The sequence below is a fragment of the Hemitrygon akajei genome, chromosome 31 (assembly GCF_048418815.1).
Source record: "Hemitrygon akajei chromosome 31, sHemAka1.3, whole genome shotgun sequence".
Lineage (NCBI taxonomy): Eukaryota > Metazoa > Chordata > Chondrichthyes > Myliobatiformes > Dasyatidae > Hemitrygon > Hemitrygon akajei.
Genome location: NC_133154.1, coordinates 1,763,758 through 1,776,983, shown reverse-complemented (window position 1 = coordinate 1,776,983; position 13,226 = coordinate 1,763,758). Strand labels below are relative to the sequence as shown.

Here is a 13,226-nt window from a genome sequence, read left to right as displayed (position 1 = left end):
TCAATGGGTTGTAACCTAGTACTGCTTTAGTTATTTCTTGCTTCAAAATGAAGCAACACCTGCTCTTCCTCCTTTCTCAGATCTGGAGTAGTACATTGTATAGCTGTTCTTTGTCGTAAAATGACCTCTGTCAGACCATCTGATCTCCGTTATTCCAATGATATCGCAGCCGATTCTGCCGATTTCATCGATGAGAAGGTGAAGTTTCCCTGTGCTTCCTAAAATGCGAACATTCCAAGTGGCAGTATTGATATAATGTTTGTTAAGTCTGAGGGTCTTCGTTCCAGCACTGGTTGTGTCAGATTCTGGGGTTTCTGGAAGAGGGTTTCCCCCAGTGTCGCCATTACGACCAGAGGTACTTGAAGTGCCTTTAGCCTCTTCCCCGGTATCATTGTTACCGTGATACAGCCTGCGGGTCCCACTGCCCACGGAATGGTTTTGTCATTCATTGGTCCTGTCATAGAGTGAAAGTGGTTGTCTTGGAGGAAGAGGATTCTGTGAGTGGTCCCCCACGTCCTTCTCACAGCGCAGTGGTCGCTCACTGACCAAATTGCCCAGCCGTAGATGCCATTACGGCATTCTTACGCCTGCGCAGTTGACATTATTGCCGTTGACCTGCTGAGTTCCTCCGCCAGTGTTGTCATTCAACACCCTGCTGCCAGTGTCTTCACCGTAACCCTGGCAAGGGAGGCTGACAGGTGCTAGTCCTTGCCCAAGGGACACCCCGGAGAACCAGCGACGGCTAAGAGGCACTCCATCATCCTCATAGCCCTCGCGGACCCCTGCGCCTGGATGCTGTTTTACGACTTGTCCAGGACGGCTTTATAGTATTTCTTATACATAATCCATAAAGTCTGTTCTGTCACTGACGCATCACGCAGTAATTGTTTTAGAAACGCTGTTTCATTTGGCTGCATTCATGGGTATTCATGTATGGTTGAATGATCGTGTACGGTTAGATTGAACTTGAACTTAGACATCAAAGAATTTGGAAAGTATTGGCAGCCTGATCACACTGGAGTGCAACGTGGCCATAAAGACCTGCATTTGCTGCCTTGGCAAGGGAGTCAGATCGTTTGCTCCCTGCAGTTATTTCACCATTCCCGTTAGTGTGAGCCGCTTAGTTTGAACCATTGTAGTATGTAATTCAAAAGCAGAGAAAGATCCATAGTTAATTCACTGTGTTTTATCAAAGTTCCCGAAATGGTGAGAAACCCGCGTAATGTCCATAACTGTCCATTGCCACGTGCTAATCCTAAGGGATAACGAGGGCCTGTATAAATATTCACAGTACTGTAGTGCCAGCTGCAAGGATACCGGCTTTGCTTTGGGCAACAAAATATTCAACTGCTTGGGCAGAGCAGGAGGAAGGTAGCTGTGCCGCCTCAGCTGCTGTATGAGGTGCAAGCAACACGTATCCACTTAGATCGGGAGTAAAAGCCAAAGATAACGTCAGGTGGCATTTTACGATGGGCACAACTAAAACTGTACAAGTTCTCAAGCACAGTTCATCAAAGTTCATTAAAGTGAACTGCGCGGTCTGCAATGCTGGTGGCGATGGAGGCAGAAACTGACAGCCATTAAAGTCGCCTCGGCCCAAAGAGATCTTTGAGCCCGGCGGACAGGCTGTCCGAGACCACGGTGGCACAGCGGTTAGCGGGACGCTGTTACAGCTCCGAGCATCGGAGTTCGGGGATCCGGTCTGACGCTGTCTGTTTGCATGCCCTCCCCGTGAGCACGTGGGTTTCCTCCTGGTGCTCCGGTTTCCTCCCACAGTCCAAAGACGTGCCAGTTGATAGGTTAATTTGACGTTGTAACTTGTCCCGTGATTAGGCTAGGATTAAATCAGGAAATTGCTGAGCGGCTTGGCTCAAAGTGCCGGAAGGGTCTATTCCACGCGCTATCCCAGTAAATAAATAAATATGGCTTGCAAAATAATCACCATGAGATGTTCGCATATGCCTCAGCCAAACATTAAAGTAATTGTATTCTATTAATTGCACTGCATCAACTATGGGCTTAAATAATTGCACCGTTATAAATAGGTTCGCAAATAGGGAAGCTTGCGATTAGCAAAAGTATTTGAACATTTAGATGTGTCTCTTACTGTAGATATACAATTCAAAGGAAGCATTGTCAACCCAAAGTATTGAAGTAAGCTATGTCATTGTAACTAGTATTGAATCATCAATTGATCTTGAGAGAAAGGCCCATCGTTGGTCGGGTCGACGGTGGATGTTGCGTCCCAGCTGTCTACGTGATACGCAAGCCAGGTCAGTACGAGAGGGAGAGCAAGCTGCCCCTCGCCGCACCTGATGAAACAAAAGGAACGACAGAGTCCGATACAGTTTGGCACCAGCGGTGTCGCAAGAGCTGTCAGTCAGCGTTGAACTCGAAGTACGGACTCCGGCTTCGGATTGGTCTTCCAGCTATAAAGATCTAACATACTTTGTGAGATGATAACAAGAGTGTCTCCCGAAGGATGCCTGCTTGTTGCGATGAATAAAGACGTCAATGTCGCCCGCTTCTGTGTCTCACCAGTAACAACACCCACGACTCGGGGGAATGTTTATGTGTGCAGAGGAGATTTACAAGGATGTTGCCTGGATTGGGGAGCATACCTTATGAGAATAGGCTGAGTGAACTTGGCCTTTTCTCCTTGGAGCGACGGAGGGTGAGAGGTGACCTGATAGAGGTGTATAAGATGATGAGAGGCATTGATCGTGTGGATAGTCCGAGGCTTTTTCCCAGGGCTGAAATGGTTGCCACAAGAGGGCACAGGTTTAAGGTGCTGGGGGTAGGTACAGAGGAGATGTCAGGGGTAAGTTTTTTACGCAGAGAGTGGTGAGTGTGTGGAATGGGCTGCCGGAAATGGTAGTGGAGGCGGATACGATAGGGTCTTTTAAGAGACTTTTGGATAGGTACATGGAGCTTAGAAAAATAGAGGGCTATGGGTAACCCTAGTAATTTTTAAGGTAGGGACATGTTCGGCACAACTTTGTGGACCGATGGGGCCGGTATTGTGCTGTAGGGTTTCTATGTAACCTCTTCCCAGATGGGAGTGGGACAAACGTGTGTATAGAATACTTCAAAATGTTGCTGGCTCTTTTCCGGCACCTTTCTGTATACATGTTCTTAATGGCACGTAGGCTGGTGCCGGTGATGCGTTGGGCAGTTTTGACTACCGGCTTAGAGCCTTCTTGACCGCCACATTCCGTTTCCGTACCGAGCGGCGGTGCAGCTTGTTAGGAAGCTCTCTACTGCGCATCTGTAGAATGACGTAAGTATGGATATGCATAGTCCAGCTTTCAGAGTCAGAATCAGGTGTAATATCACGGGCATACGTCAAGAAGTTTGTTATTGTACAGCAACCGTACATTGCAATGCGTGATAATAAAACCTGTAAATTACAGTAAGATCCATTTTCACTTTGACATGAATCTTTTTCTGTTGATCAATGTCAAAGAAGCCAGATTACATCCACTGCGATTCAATGTTGTAAAACAATAAAACAAAAAAACTTCCAAGGGGAGAAAAAATGTAGTGAGGTAGTGTTCAAGGTTCGATGACGATTCAGAAACCTGGTGGCAGAGGGGAAGAAGCTATTCCTAAATCGTTGAGTGTATCTGATGGTACCAGTGAGAACGGGGCATGTCCTTAATGATGGACGCCGCCTTTTTGAGGTGTCGTTCCTTGAAGATGTACTCGATGCTTGGAAGGCTAATGCCCATGTTGGAGCTGATTAAGTTTGTAACTTTCTGCAGCTTATTTCTGTGCAGTGCACCACCCCCCACCCCCGTCCCCCGCCACCCGCACCCGCCATACCATGGTTTGTCGCAATTTAGAGTGCTTTCCGTGGTACGTCTGTACACGTGGTACAAAGAAATTTACGAGTGTCTTTGGCGACAAACTAAATCTCCTCAAACTCCAAATGAAATACACCCGCTGTCGTGCCTTCTTTGTAACTGTATCGATATGTTTGGCCCAGGATAGATCCTCAGAGATATTGACAGCCAGGAACTTGAAACTGCTCACCCTTTCTACTTCTGATTCCTTGGTGAGGTCTGGTGAGGACTGCCTCGTCTTATCCTTTCTGAAATCCACGATAAATTCTTTGGTTTCTCTTCAGCCCTTTCGGAAACTAGAGGCGTTAGTGAGCTTTCTTGACTCTGGGACGATGAGAGGTTGTGAGATGTGCAGTCCAGGGGTTTCAAACTGCTTGTAGTTTCCACGACTGTGCCACCGATCTAAAGGCCAGGGAGAGTGATGCGAGTTCTCCTGAAGTCTATAGATGAGATTAGATTCAACTTTATTGTCATTGTGCCGAGTACAGATACAAATCAGTGAAATGCAGTTAGCACCTAACCAGAAATGTAAATAGTGTTATTTACAAAATAACTGCGAATAAAAAGTAAGCACTACAGCACACAAATAAAAGTACTGAGACAGTACAATATGGGTGCAATACTGCTTAGCACTGTGATGTGAGATTCAGCAGGGTCACAGCCTCAGAGAAGAAGCTCTTCCTGTGCCTGCTGGTGCGGGAGCGGAGGCTCCTGTAGCGCCTACCGGATGGGAGGAGAGTAAAAAGTCCATGGTTAGGGTGAGATGCATCCTTGATAATGCTTTTCGCCCTGCCCAGGCAGCGTTAATGGTAGATGTTCTCAGTGGTGGGCAATTGGGTGCCGATAATCCGCTGGGCAGTTTTCACCACACAAAGCTGGAGTGCTTTACGGTCCGATACAGGACAATTGCCATACCACACTGAGATGCAGTTGGTGAGTATGCTCTCAATGGTACAGCGGTAAAAGTCCGTCAGTATAATCATCTCCGTTGTCTTGCTGACATCAAGGAAGAGTTTATTTTCAAGTTCAAGAAAACTTCAAAGTGCATTTATTACCAAAGTATGCATGCAGTATTCATCTTCCCCACAGACAGTCACGAAGCAAAGAAATCCAATGAATCCTTTCAAATAAAAACATCCCCCACCCCCCACCACCACCACGCGCAAAAAAAAACGAATCGTGCAAACAGTAACAAAAGAAAACGAGCGAAAAACACAAAGTTGAAAGAGTCCAGGAATAATTCAGCTCAGCTCAGTGTTCGTTAACTGCAGGCAGCCCCGACTGAACATCATCCAAATTAGCAACAAAAAAGCAGCGGCCAGAAACCAGAAACACGTCATAACGTGAACTGCAGAGTCCAATCCACAAACTGCATCGCTTACACATTGCCCAAGACCCAGGACTCCGGCACCAACCCCGACCACGTCGAGGGAGAGGGAGGGACCATTGGAACGCCAGGCTCTTCCACCCCCTTTCTGTAGGCCGCTTCATTGCCGTTGGTGATGACCCTCGCCGCAATTGTGTCATCGGCGAACTTGACAATGTGATTATTCGGGTCTTTGGCTGCTCGGTCATGTGTGAGCGGAGTGTACAGCAATGGGCCCAGCACACAGCCCTGGGGTCACCCGTGTTGAGGATGATGGGGAGGGAGGGGCTGTTGTGCATCCTAACTATCTAATGTGTTACGAAGTGCAGCACCCAGTTGTACAGGTGGTACATTTAGACCGGGGAATAGGACTTTGTTGACCAAAGTCTGTGGAACAATCGCGTTCAATGCCGAACTGAAATCCAGAAGCAGCAGAAACAGCAGTCTGATGTTTTCTATGTGTGTCAGGGCTAGGTGCATGAAAGCTTATCTGTTGTAGAACGGCAAATTGGGGAGTGTCCATCGTGGCACAAATTGAGTACTTGATGTGTGCTATCATGCACCTGGGAGGTACATTAGCATTTACAGAGATCACCATAAAGTGTATCATTACCTACAGGAGTCATCGGGGAGTCCCAGGGTGTGTGTCAGTATCTGCAGCGTGTTCCAGGAAATATGTCAGTGGGGTCTCCTGTATTATGTCCGTATTTAGAGGGGTCTCTTTTGCATGTCTTTATTTTGCGAGTCCCCACCTATGTGTCTTTACTTACAGGAGGCCCCCGTGTGCGTGCTTGTATTTACAGGTGGGCGGTGTGTGAGGGACTGTAGCTGGAGGTGAGCCCCGTGTGAGTGTAATAGGGGGAGTCACCGCGTGCGTGTCTTTATTTAGAGGAAGTCACCGTGTACCTGTCTTTATTAACTAGGGGCCTGTTTTTGGGGTGCGTTCCCGCGTGTCGGAATTTACAAGAAGTCCCAGAGAGTATGTGCATATGTACGGAGGGCTCCGGGTGTGTGTGTGTGTGTGTGTGTGTGTGTGTGTGTGTGTGTGTGTGTGTGTGTGTGTGTGTGTGTGTGTGTGTGTGTGTGTGTGTGTGTGTGTGTGTGTGTGTGTGTGTGTGTGTGTGTGTGTGTGTTTAGAAGATCCCATGGAGTGTGCCAGTCTCGCTGGTGATGTTTCTCTATTTAAAGTGGGTCCTCGTGGCAGTGTCTGTATTTCGTTGAATTGTCTGCCCTCAGCAACCCCCCTCCCTCAACCATTCATGAAACCTCAAAGACACAAGAGATTCTGCAGATGTTGGACATCTTGAGCAACACACATAAAATGCTGGAGAAACTCAGGCAGCATCTATGGAGGAGGGAACCCAGATGGAGGTGATTGACAGATGAGGTGTAGAGCAGGAGTGAGAAGAGAACTTGAAAGGGAAATGGAAGAAAGGAGAGAAGGGGAGGGGGAAGAAATCACTTTAAGTTAGATACAGCAATGTTCCTGCCATCAGGTTGGAGGCTGATCATATGGAATGCGAGGTGTTGTGGGGAGTTGTGCACACAGCGCGTCACAGAAAATGGCCTCTCCCTGTAGACTGCCTATACTTCATGATGCTTTGGTAAAGCAGCCACCTTAATCAAAGATCAAACACTCCGGACACTCTCTTTTCTCCCCTATCATTGTTAGGCAGAAGATACCTAAAAGCATGTCCCACCAACTCAAGGACGGCTTCTACCCTGCAGATGAATGAATGGAGCTCCTGTATGGTAAGGTGGACCTTATTGTTACCTGCAATGCAAGTGTAACGGTTACACTTTATTCTACATTCCAGCATTGTTTTACTTTGTAGTACCTCGATGCTCTGTGCAATGATCTGATCTGTGTGGATGGCATGCAACACAAAGCATTTCTATCTACCTCGCCACGCCTGACAATAATAAGACCATTTACCATTCGTAAGAAGTAGCAAATAAGGTGCACAGCGATTATGTTGCAAATTCGCAAAACTTGTCAGGCTGCACCTAGGATATTGCATTCATTCCTGGTCGCCAACTACAGGAAGTGTGTGTGTGTGTGTGTGTGTGTGTGTGTGTGTGTGTGTGTGTGTGTGTGTGTGTGTGTGTGTGTGTGTGTGTGTGTGTGTGTGTGTGTGTGTGTGTGTGTGTGTGTGTGTGTGTGTGTGTGTGTGTGTGTGTGTGTGTGTGTGTGTGTACGGACAGTCTTGGAGAAGATGCAAAAGAGGTTCACCAGGAGGTTCACTTGAATTAAAGGGTGCATAGGCAGAGCAGACAGCTGGTGACATTTTCCCCAGTGGAAACACCAGAGTGCTGCTCTTTCAGATGAGAGGGGTAAGTTCAAAAGAGATGTGCGGGGAAAGTTTTCTTATCCACGGAGAGCAGTGAGTGTCTGGAATGTGCTGCTGAAGTGGTGCTGGAGGCAGATCTGAAAGAAGCTTTTAGTCCAAAACATAGTGGAGGGATAGAGACAATGTGTAAGCGAATGGGATGTGTTGAGCTGGGTGTTACTAATGATCAGTTTCATTAGTTCAACACAAGATGGTGTGCTCTTGCGCTTTATGCCACTCACACCCCGCCACCCCCACACCTCTCCCCCAACATCCTTCATCCAGACGCACGTGCATTTGTTCATCGCCAGTGTAACTTCGACACCCAGTGCCCGTCACGTGGACTTATTAGAGAAACGGGGGCTTGGCGGCCATGTCCCACTCCTCGTAGGCCGAGTTGGAGTAGGTGTATCCCAGGTGCACAGAGGCTTTGTAGTAGTCGATGATCCGGACGGGCGGTAGGTATGGGACCATATAGGAATCCCATCGGTGGCCCTCGGGCACCAGGCCATGCAGCGGGTACATGTGGAATCGATCGGGGTGTGCCCGTAGCCAGTCTTCCCAGATCCTTGGAGCAGAGGAAACAGCAATCAGGGAGGGAAAGTCTTTGTCTCCTTGTCAATCTCTGAGATCCACCGTCTCCCAACTCCTCCTAGTAATCGACCCTCGTGATCCACCCGTCTCCCTCCTCCTCTTTGCCCCCGTGATTCACCACTCTGCCTCCTCGATCACCCCCATACTCAACCATTATCACTCCATCTCACCCCTCATGATCCACCCTCTTCCTCCTCTTCCGCCCGCGACCCCCACCAATAATCCACCAGTATCGCTCCTCCATGGCCCTCCCGTGAAACACCGATCTCCCTCTACGTCCTTCCTGTGATCTACTCATCTCCTCTACCTCCCCCCTCGTGAATCACCTGCCTTAGTCCTTCTCGTCCCCGTGTGATCCACCGGATTCCCTCCCCATCACCCCGTAACCCACTCAACATCTTCCTTCTCATTGTGATCCACCTGTCTCCCTCCTACTTATGCCTCTGCGTTCCATCCTTACCCCTCCTTTATCTGGTGATTTATCCCTCTTCCTCGGGATCCTATGATTAGTTTACTAGGCAGGGTAGGTAACGCTACCAACTGCTGAGGTCACTGTCACGGGAACAGCATCTTACTTGTCAATGAAGGCATGGTGGAGAAGGAAGATGGGATCGTTTGAGGCCACAGCCACCTTGGAGATCGTGCCGTTGAGATAGGTATGAACTAGGTTGTGCAAAGCGCGACCCCAGGACCCAGGACGGTTGGGTTTCTGGTATCCTGAAAGGTGAGAGATCAGAGAGTCGTTAGGAATACAAGGATCTTGTGAGCGTGTTATGGGAAGGTGCAGCGTGAGATTCACTCTGTGTCGGATACCGGAATTGTGTGATACGACGGTGAGGAGGAACCTTCACTCTGTGTCTGACCCCGGGAGTGTGTGATGGGACGGTGTGGAGGGGGCTTCACTCTGTGTCTGACCCTGGGAGTGTGTGATGGGACAGTGAGGAGGGAGCTTCACTCTGTGTCTGACTCAGGAGTGTGTGATGGGACAGTGTGGAGGGAGCTTCACTCTGTGTCTGACCCCAGGAGTGTGTGATGGGACGGTGTGGAGGGAGCTTCACTCTGTGTCTGACTCAGGAGTGTGTGATGGGACAGTGTGGAGGGAGCTTCACTCTGTGTCTGACCCCGGGAGTGTGTGATGGGACGGTGTGGAGGGAGCTTCACTCTGTGTCTGACTCAGGAGTGTGTGATGGGACGGTGTGGAGGGAGCTTCACTCTGTGTCTGACCCCGGGAGTGTGTGATGGGACGGTGTGGAGGGGGCTTCACTCTGTGTCTGACCCTGGGAGTGTGTGATGGGATGGTGCGCAGGGAGCTTCACTCTGTGTCTGACCCTGGGAGTGTGTGATGGGACGGTGTGGAGGGAGCTTCACTCTGTGTCTGACTCAGGAGTGTTTGATGGGACGGTGTGGAGGGAGCTTCACTCTGTGTCTGACCCCGGGAGTGTGTAATGGGACGGTGTGGGGGGTAATCCACTCTCTGCACCTTCTAGCACGTTGCGGAAGCTGGAGATGGCGAACTGGTTGAAGGGATGGCTATCGTAGTTTTGTAGCTGCAGGGCGTCGGACACATCACGGGTGGTGGGCAGACGTGGGGCTCCCGGATCACCCCCTGGCCGGCGCCACAGCAGGTGAGTCTGTCGAGTTGGCTGAAGGCAGATGGTGTCCATGGATGCCTCTGTGTCTCCGTCGTAGGTGCACACTGTCTGTAAGGAGGGGGGATGGGGGAGAGGTGTGGGAGTGAGAGGGTGTGGGAATGTGAGGTGGAGGGGTTGGGAGAGAAGATGGAGCGGAGGAGCCAGTAAAAGAGTGTGAGTGATATGGAAGAAAAGAGATAAAAATGGAGGAGGGAGGGAGAGATTTGGGAGGGAACAAGTGGGAGGGTGAAGAAGAGTGGAAGGAAAGGGGAAGAGAGTGGGGTGAATGAGAGGGGGTGATGGAGAGAGGGGGTAATGGAGAGAGGGGTTGATGGAGAGCGGGGTGAATGACAGAGTGGGGTGAATGAGAGAGGATGAATGAGAGGGGGTGATGGAGAGGGGGATAAATGAGAGGGGGTGATGGAGAGGAGGTTGAATGAAAGATGGGTGAATGAGAGGGGGTGATGGAGAGGGGGATAAATGAGAGGGGGTGATGGAGAGGAGGTTGAATGAGAGAGGGGGTGATGGAGAGGTGGTGAATGAGAGAGTGGGGTGATGGAGAGGGGGGTGAATGAGACAGGGGGTGAATAGGAGTTATGCGGCCCGCCCAGAGGTCTCTGCCCCTACCTATCCCTTGCTGCCGACGGGTTGTACCCCGCAACCTACCCAAGTGCCCTGCGTCCTGCTCAGGCCCCCGTGTTCCTGCCTGGGAGGTCCGGGCCCTGCCTAGGAGTTATGCGACCCCCAGTGATCTCCAAGACCCTGCCTTGCCTGAACTCCGGGATCCTCCTTGCCTGAACTCTAAGACTCTCCTGGAACCCCAGAATCACCTTGAACGTCACGCCCCTCACGCATACCACGGTCTCCACATCTTGTCTACCGTTTAGTTGTTCCCGTCCTGCCCCTATTACTTCAGTGCCTGCGTCCGGCACTTGGGTCCAGCCTCCTGTCCCCTTATATTGTTTATCGACAACGGATTTGCAATGAAGACAGACCAGTATAAAGTTTATGAAACGTGAAAGCTTTCAATTAATACATAAAATTAAAACGATCTGATATTTAAATGTTCGTTCTAAATATTCATAGTATGCGTATTACAAAGAAGTAATAAAGTGCCCCCGCATTGTAAATGTTTCCTGCTCAGAACAATGGTTGGTCCTCACGGCTGTTTAAGAAAACGTTGCTTTCCAGGGACTGGCGTTCGCTCTGAAGGGCCCTACCCTGGTTTGTCTTCCCGAAGTGCGTGATCTCAATTCACTTTTAACCCGCTTTAATTCGAGTGACTTCGAGGTTTAAAGGGAACGGTAAATAGGGTCCCGGTTGGTTTCAATGGAACGGGAAACAGGATCCCAATTGGTTTAATGGGGAGCGGGGTTCGGAGTCCTGATAGGTTTGAAGGGAGCGGCAAATGAAATCTCGGTGGGTTTAACGGGAGCGGGAAATGCGAACACAGTGGGTTTAATGAAAGTGTGGAAAGGGGTCCAGTTGGGTTTAACTGGAGTGGGGAACGGGGCCAGGGAATCACACAGACAGGATGGCGCACGGGAGAAGGATGATTTCATTGAGACTCAGAGGGGTGTAGGGGAGGAAGGGCTCTTGGAGGTGGGGAGGAGCGAAAGGGAGGGAGAGCTTGACAGAGAGGGGAGTGGTGTGTGTAGTGTATATTGATTGATGGGGTTGCGGCTGTTTTGTGTGTGTTGTGTGAACAGGATCTCTACGCGGTTGGGAACTGAGGGATTTGGCAGGTCGCCGTGTCCCTGACCAACTGCTGACCGTAGGTCCGAGGGCTAACTTCCCGTTACTCTACTCGTTAGCAGCTGCACTCATTCGCAGGCAGCTGGTGAGATGTGAACGCGATAAATCTCTGCTTCCCCTTTGCCCTTCTCCGTCTCCACCAGCTCTCCCTTTCCACGACACCCACTTCCCGATCGGTCATCCCTACCCTCCTTCCTCGTCTCCGTCACTCCCTCCCCATCTCCATGACTCTCTCCCTTCCCTACATTCCTCCCCGTCTCTGTCACGGCCCTCCGTCACCCTGTCCGGCCTCCGCGACCCACGGCGTGCTCTCACCTTCCAGCCGGTGAGGAAGGCGGGTGCTCGTATCTTGCCGCGGTTGTCACTGCGCCCCATTTGGCTAACCCGACAGACATCACAGCCCGGGGTCCGGGTCCAGTTCCAGTACGGCAAGCTGAAGTCTTCGTCCCCCGATAGTATCCTCAACTCCTCCTCGAGGAATGCCAGGTAGCGCCGGTGCCAGGGGGCGAAGGCTGGACCCCCGTGGGCAAAGTTGGCGCTAGATATTGCCCCCTCCCTCAAACCCCCACCGGCTTTCCCACCCAGGGGCTTGGTGGCCAGGTAATGCATCCAGGTTGTAAGGTCGTAGACTGTGGCGTTTAGGAAGGCCAGATACCCTGGCAGCGGAGGGGCAGATGGGAAGGGAGAGGAGAAGGGGAACAGGGTGAATGAGAAACGGGACGAGGAGGCATATGGAGAGGATGGGGAAGAGAATGAGGAGCGGTCAGGAGCTAGGGTGGCCAGGATGACGTATCGGTGGCTGATGGTGCCCTTAGCCTTCTTCAGTGTCCTGAGAAGGACCCGCCACTGCTGCCGGCTGAGCTGATGGACTCCCTTCCTCACTCGGACTGCCCAGCGCTCGCAGAAGGGACCCCGCCAGCCTCCCGCGCACTTCCCGCAATCGAATCCCGAGAAGCGGGGGTGGCATGCACAGGCGTAGGCAAAGAAGGCGCTGGGCCAGGCCAGCCGGAAATCCCAGGGCGAGGGGAGCGCGGAGGGGGGTGTAGCAGGAGGAGCGGGGCGGAAGGGCATGCAGGATCCCCGGCCGCTGCGCTCCCCGCAGGGAGACCCATCCCCTGGCCAGTGGGGACAGCAGACACGCGAGGTCAGGGCGGAGAGCGAGACGCAGGGACGGGGGAACTGGGCGAGAGGGTTGAGTGGCCGGGAGAAAAGCAGGAAGAGTGGGATGTTGATGAGGGCGAGTGGGCTCGACTCCCGCATTGGTGAAGTGGGGAGGGAGGGATGAGCGGTTAGAAAGAGAGAGAATGAAGGGAGAGAGGAGGGGACGGAGCGATTGAAAGAGAGGAAGAGGGGGGTAGAGGGAGAGAGAGATGGAGAGTAAGAGCGAAAGACGGAGAGGAGCTACGAGGGTGGGGGCGGAACAGACAGCGAGAGAGAACGAGAGAAGGAGAGCGAGGCAGTCACCAGCCAGGAGGGCGGGGAGCAGATGGAGGAGTTTATAAAGGCGTGGGTGTTGGTTTGGGTGGAATAGGGCACCGAGCCAGGACAGGATGTGTGAGTGATGTGGGGGGGGGGGGGGGGGGGAGAGAGAGAGAGAGAGAGAGAGAGAGAGAGAGAGAGAGAGAGAGAGAGAGAGAGAGAGAGAGAGAGAGAGAGAGAGACATGGGAGGGATGGAAGAGCTAGAATAGAGGAACCCTCTAAATA

The 13,226-nt window shown here is 51.3% G+C and overlaps 1 protein-coding gene across 1 annotated transcript; it reads right to left on the bottom strand.

Moving 5' to 3' along the window:
* Positions 1-7,881: 7,881 nt before the first annotated feature.
* Positions 7,882-12,844, bottom strand: LOC140718988 (tyrosinase-like). The gene is made up of 4 exons (XM_073033299.1): positions 11,837-12,844; positions 9,616-9,835; positions 8,711-8,852; positions 7,882-8,109 (listed from the first exon to the last, which is right to left on the bottom strand). Exons 1-4 carry the CDS (start codon positions 12,779-12,781, stop codon positions 7,890-7,892), a joined length of 1,527 nt encoding a protein of 508 aa, XP_072889400.1. The 5' UTR covers positions 12,782-12,844; the 3' UTR covers positions 7,882-7,889.
* Between the last annotated feature and the right edge of the window lie 382 nt (positions 12,845-13,226).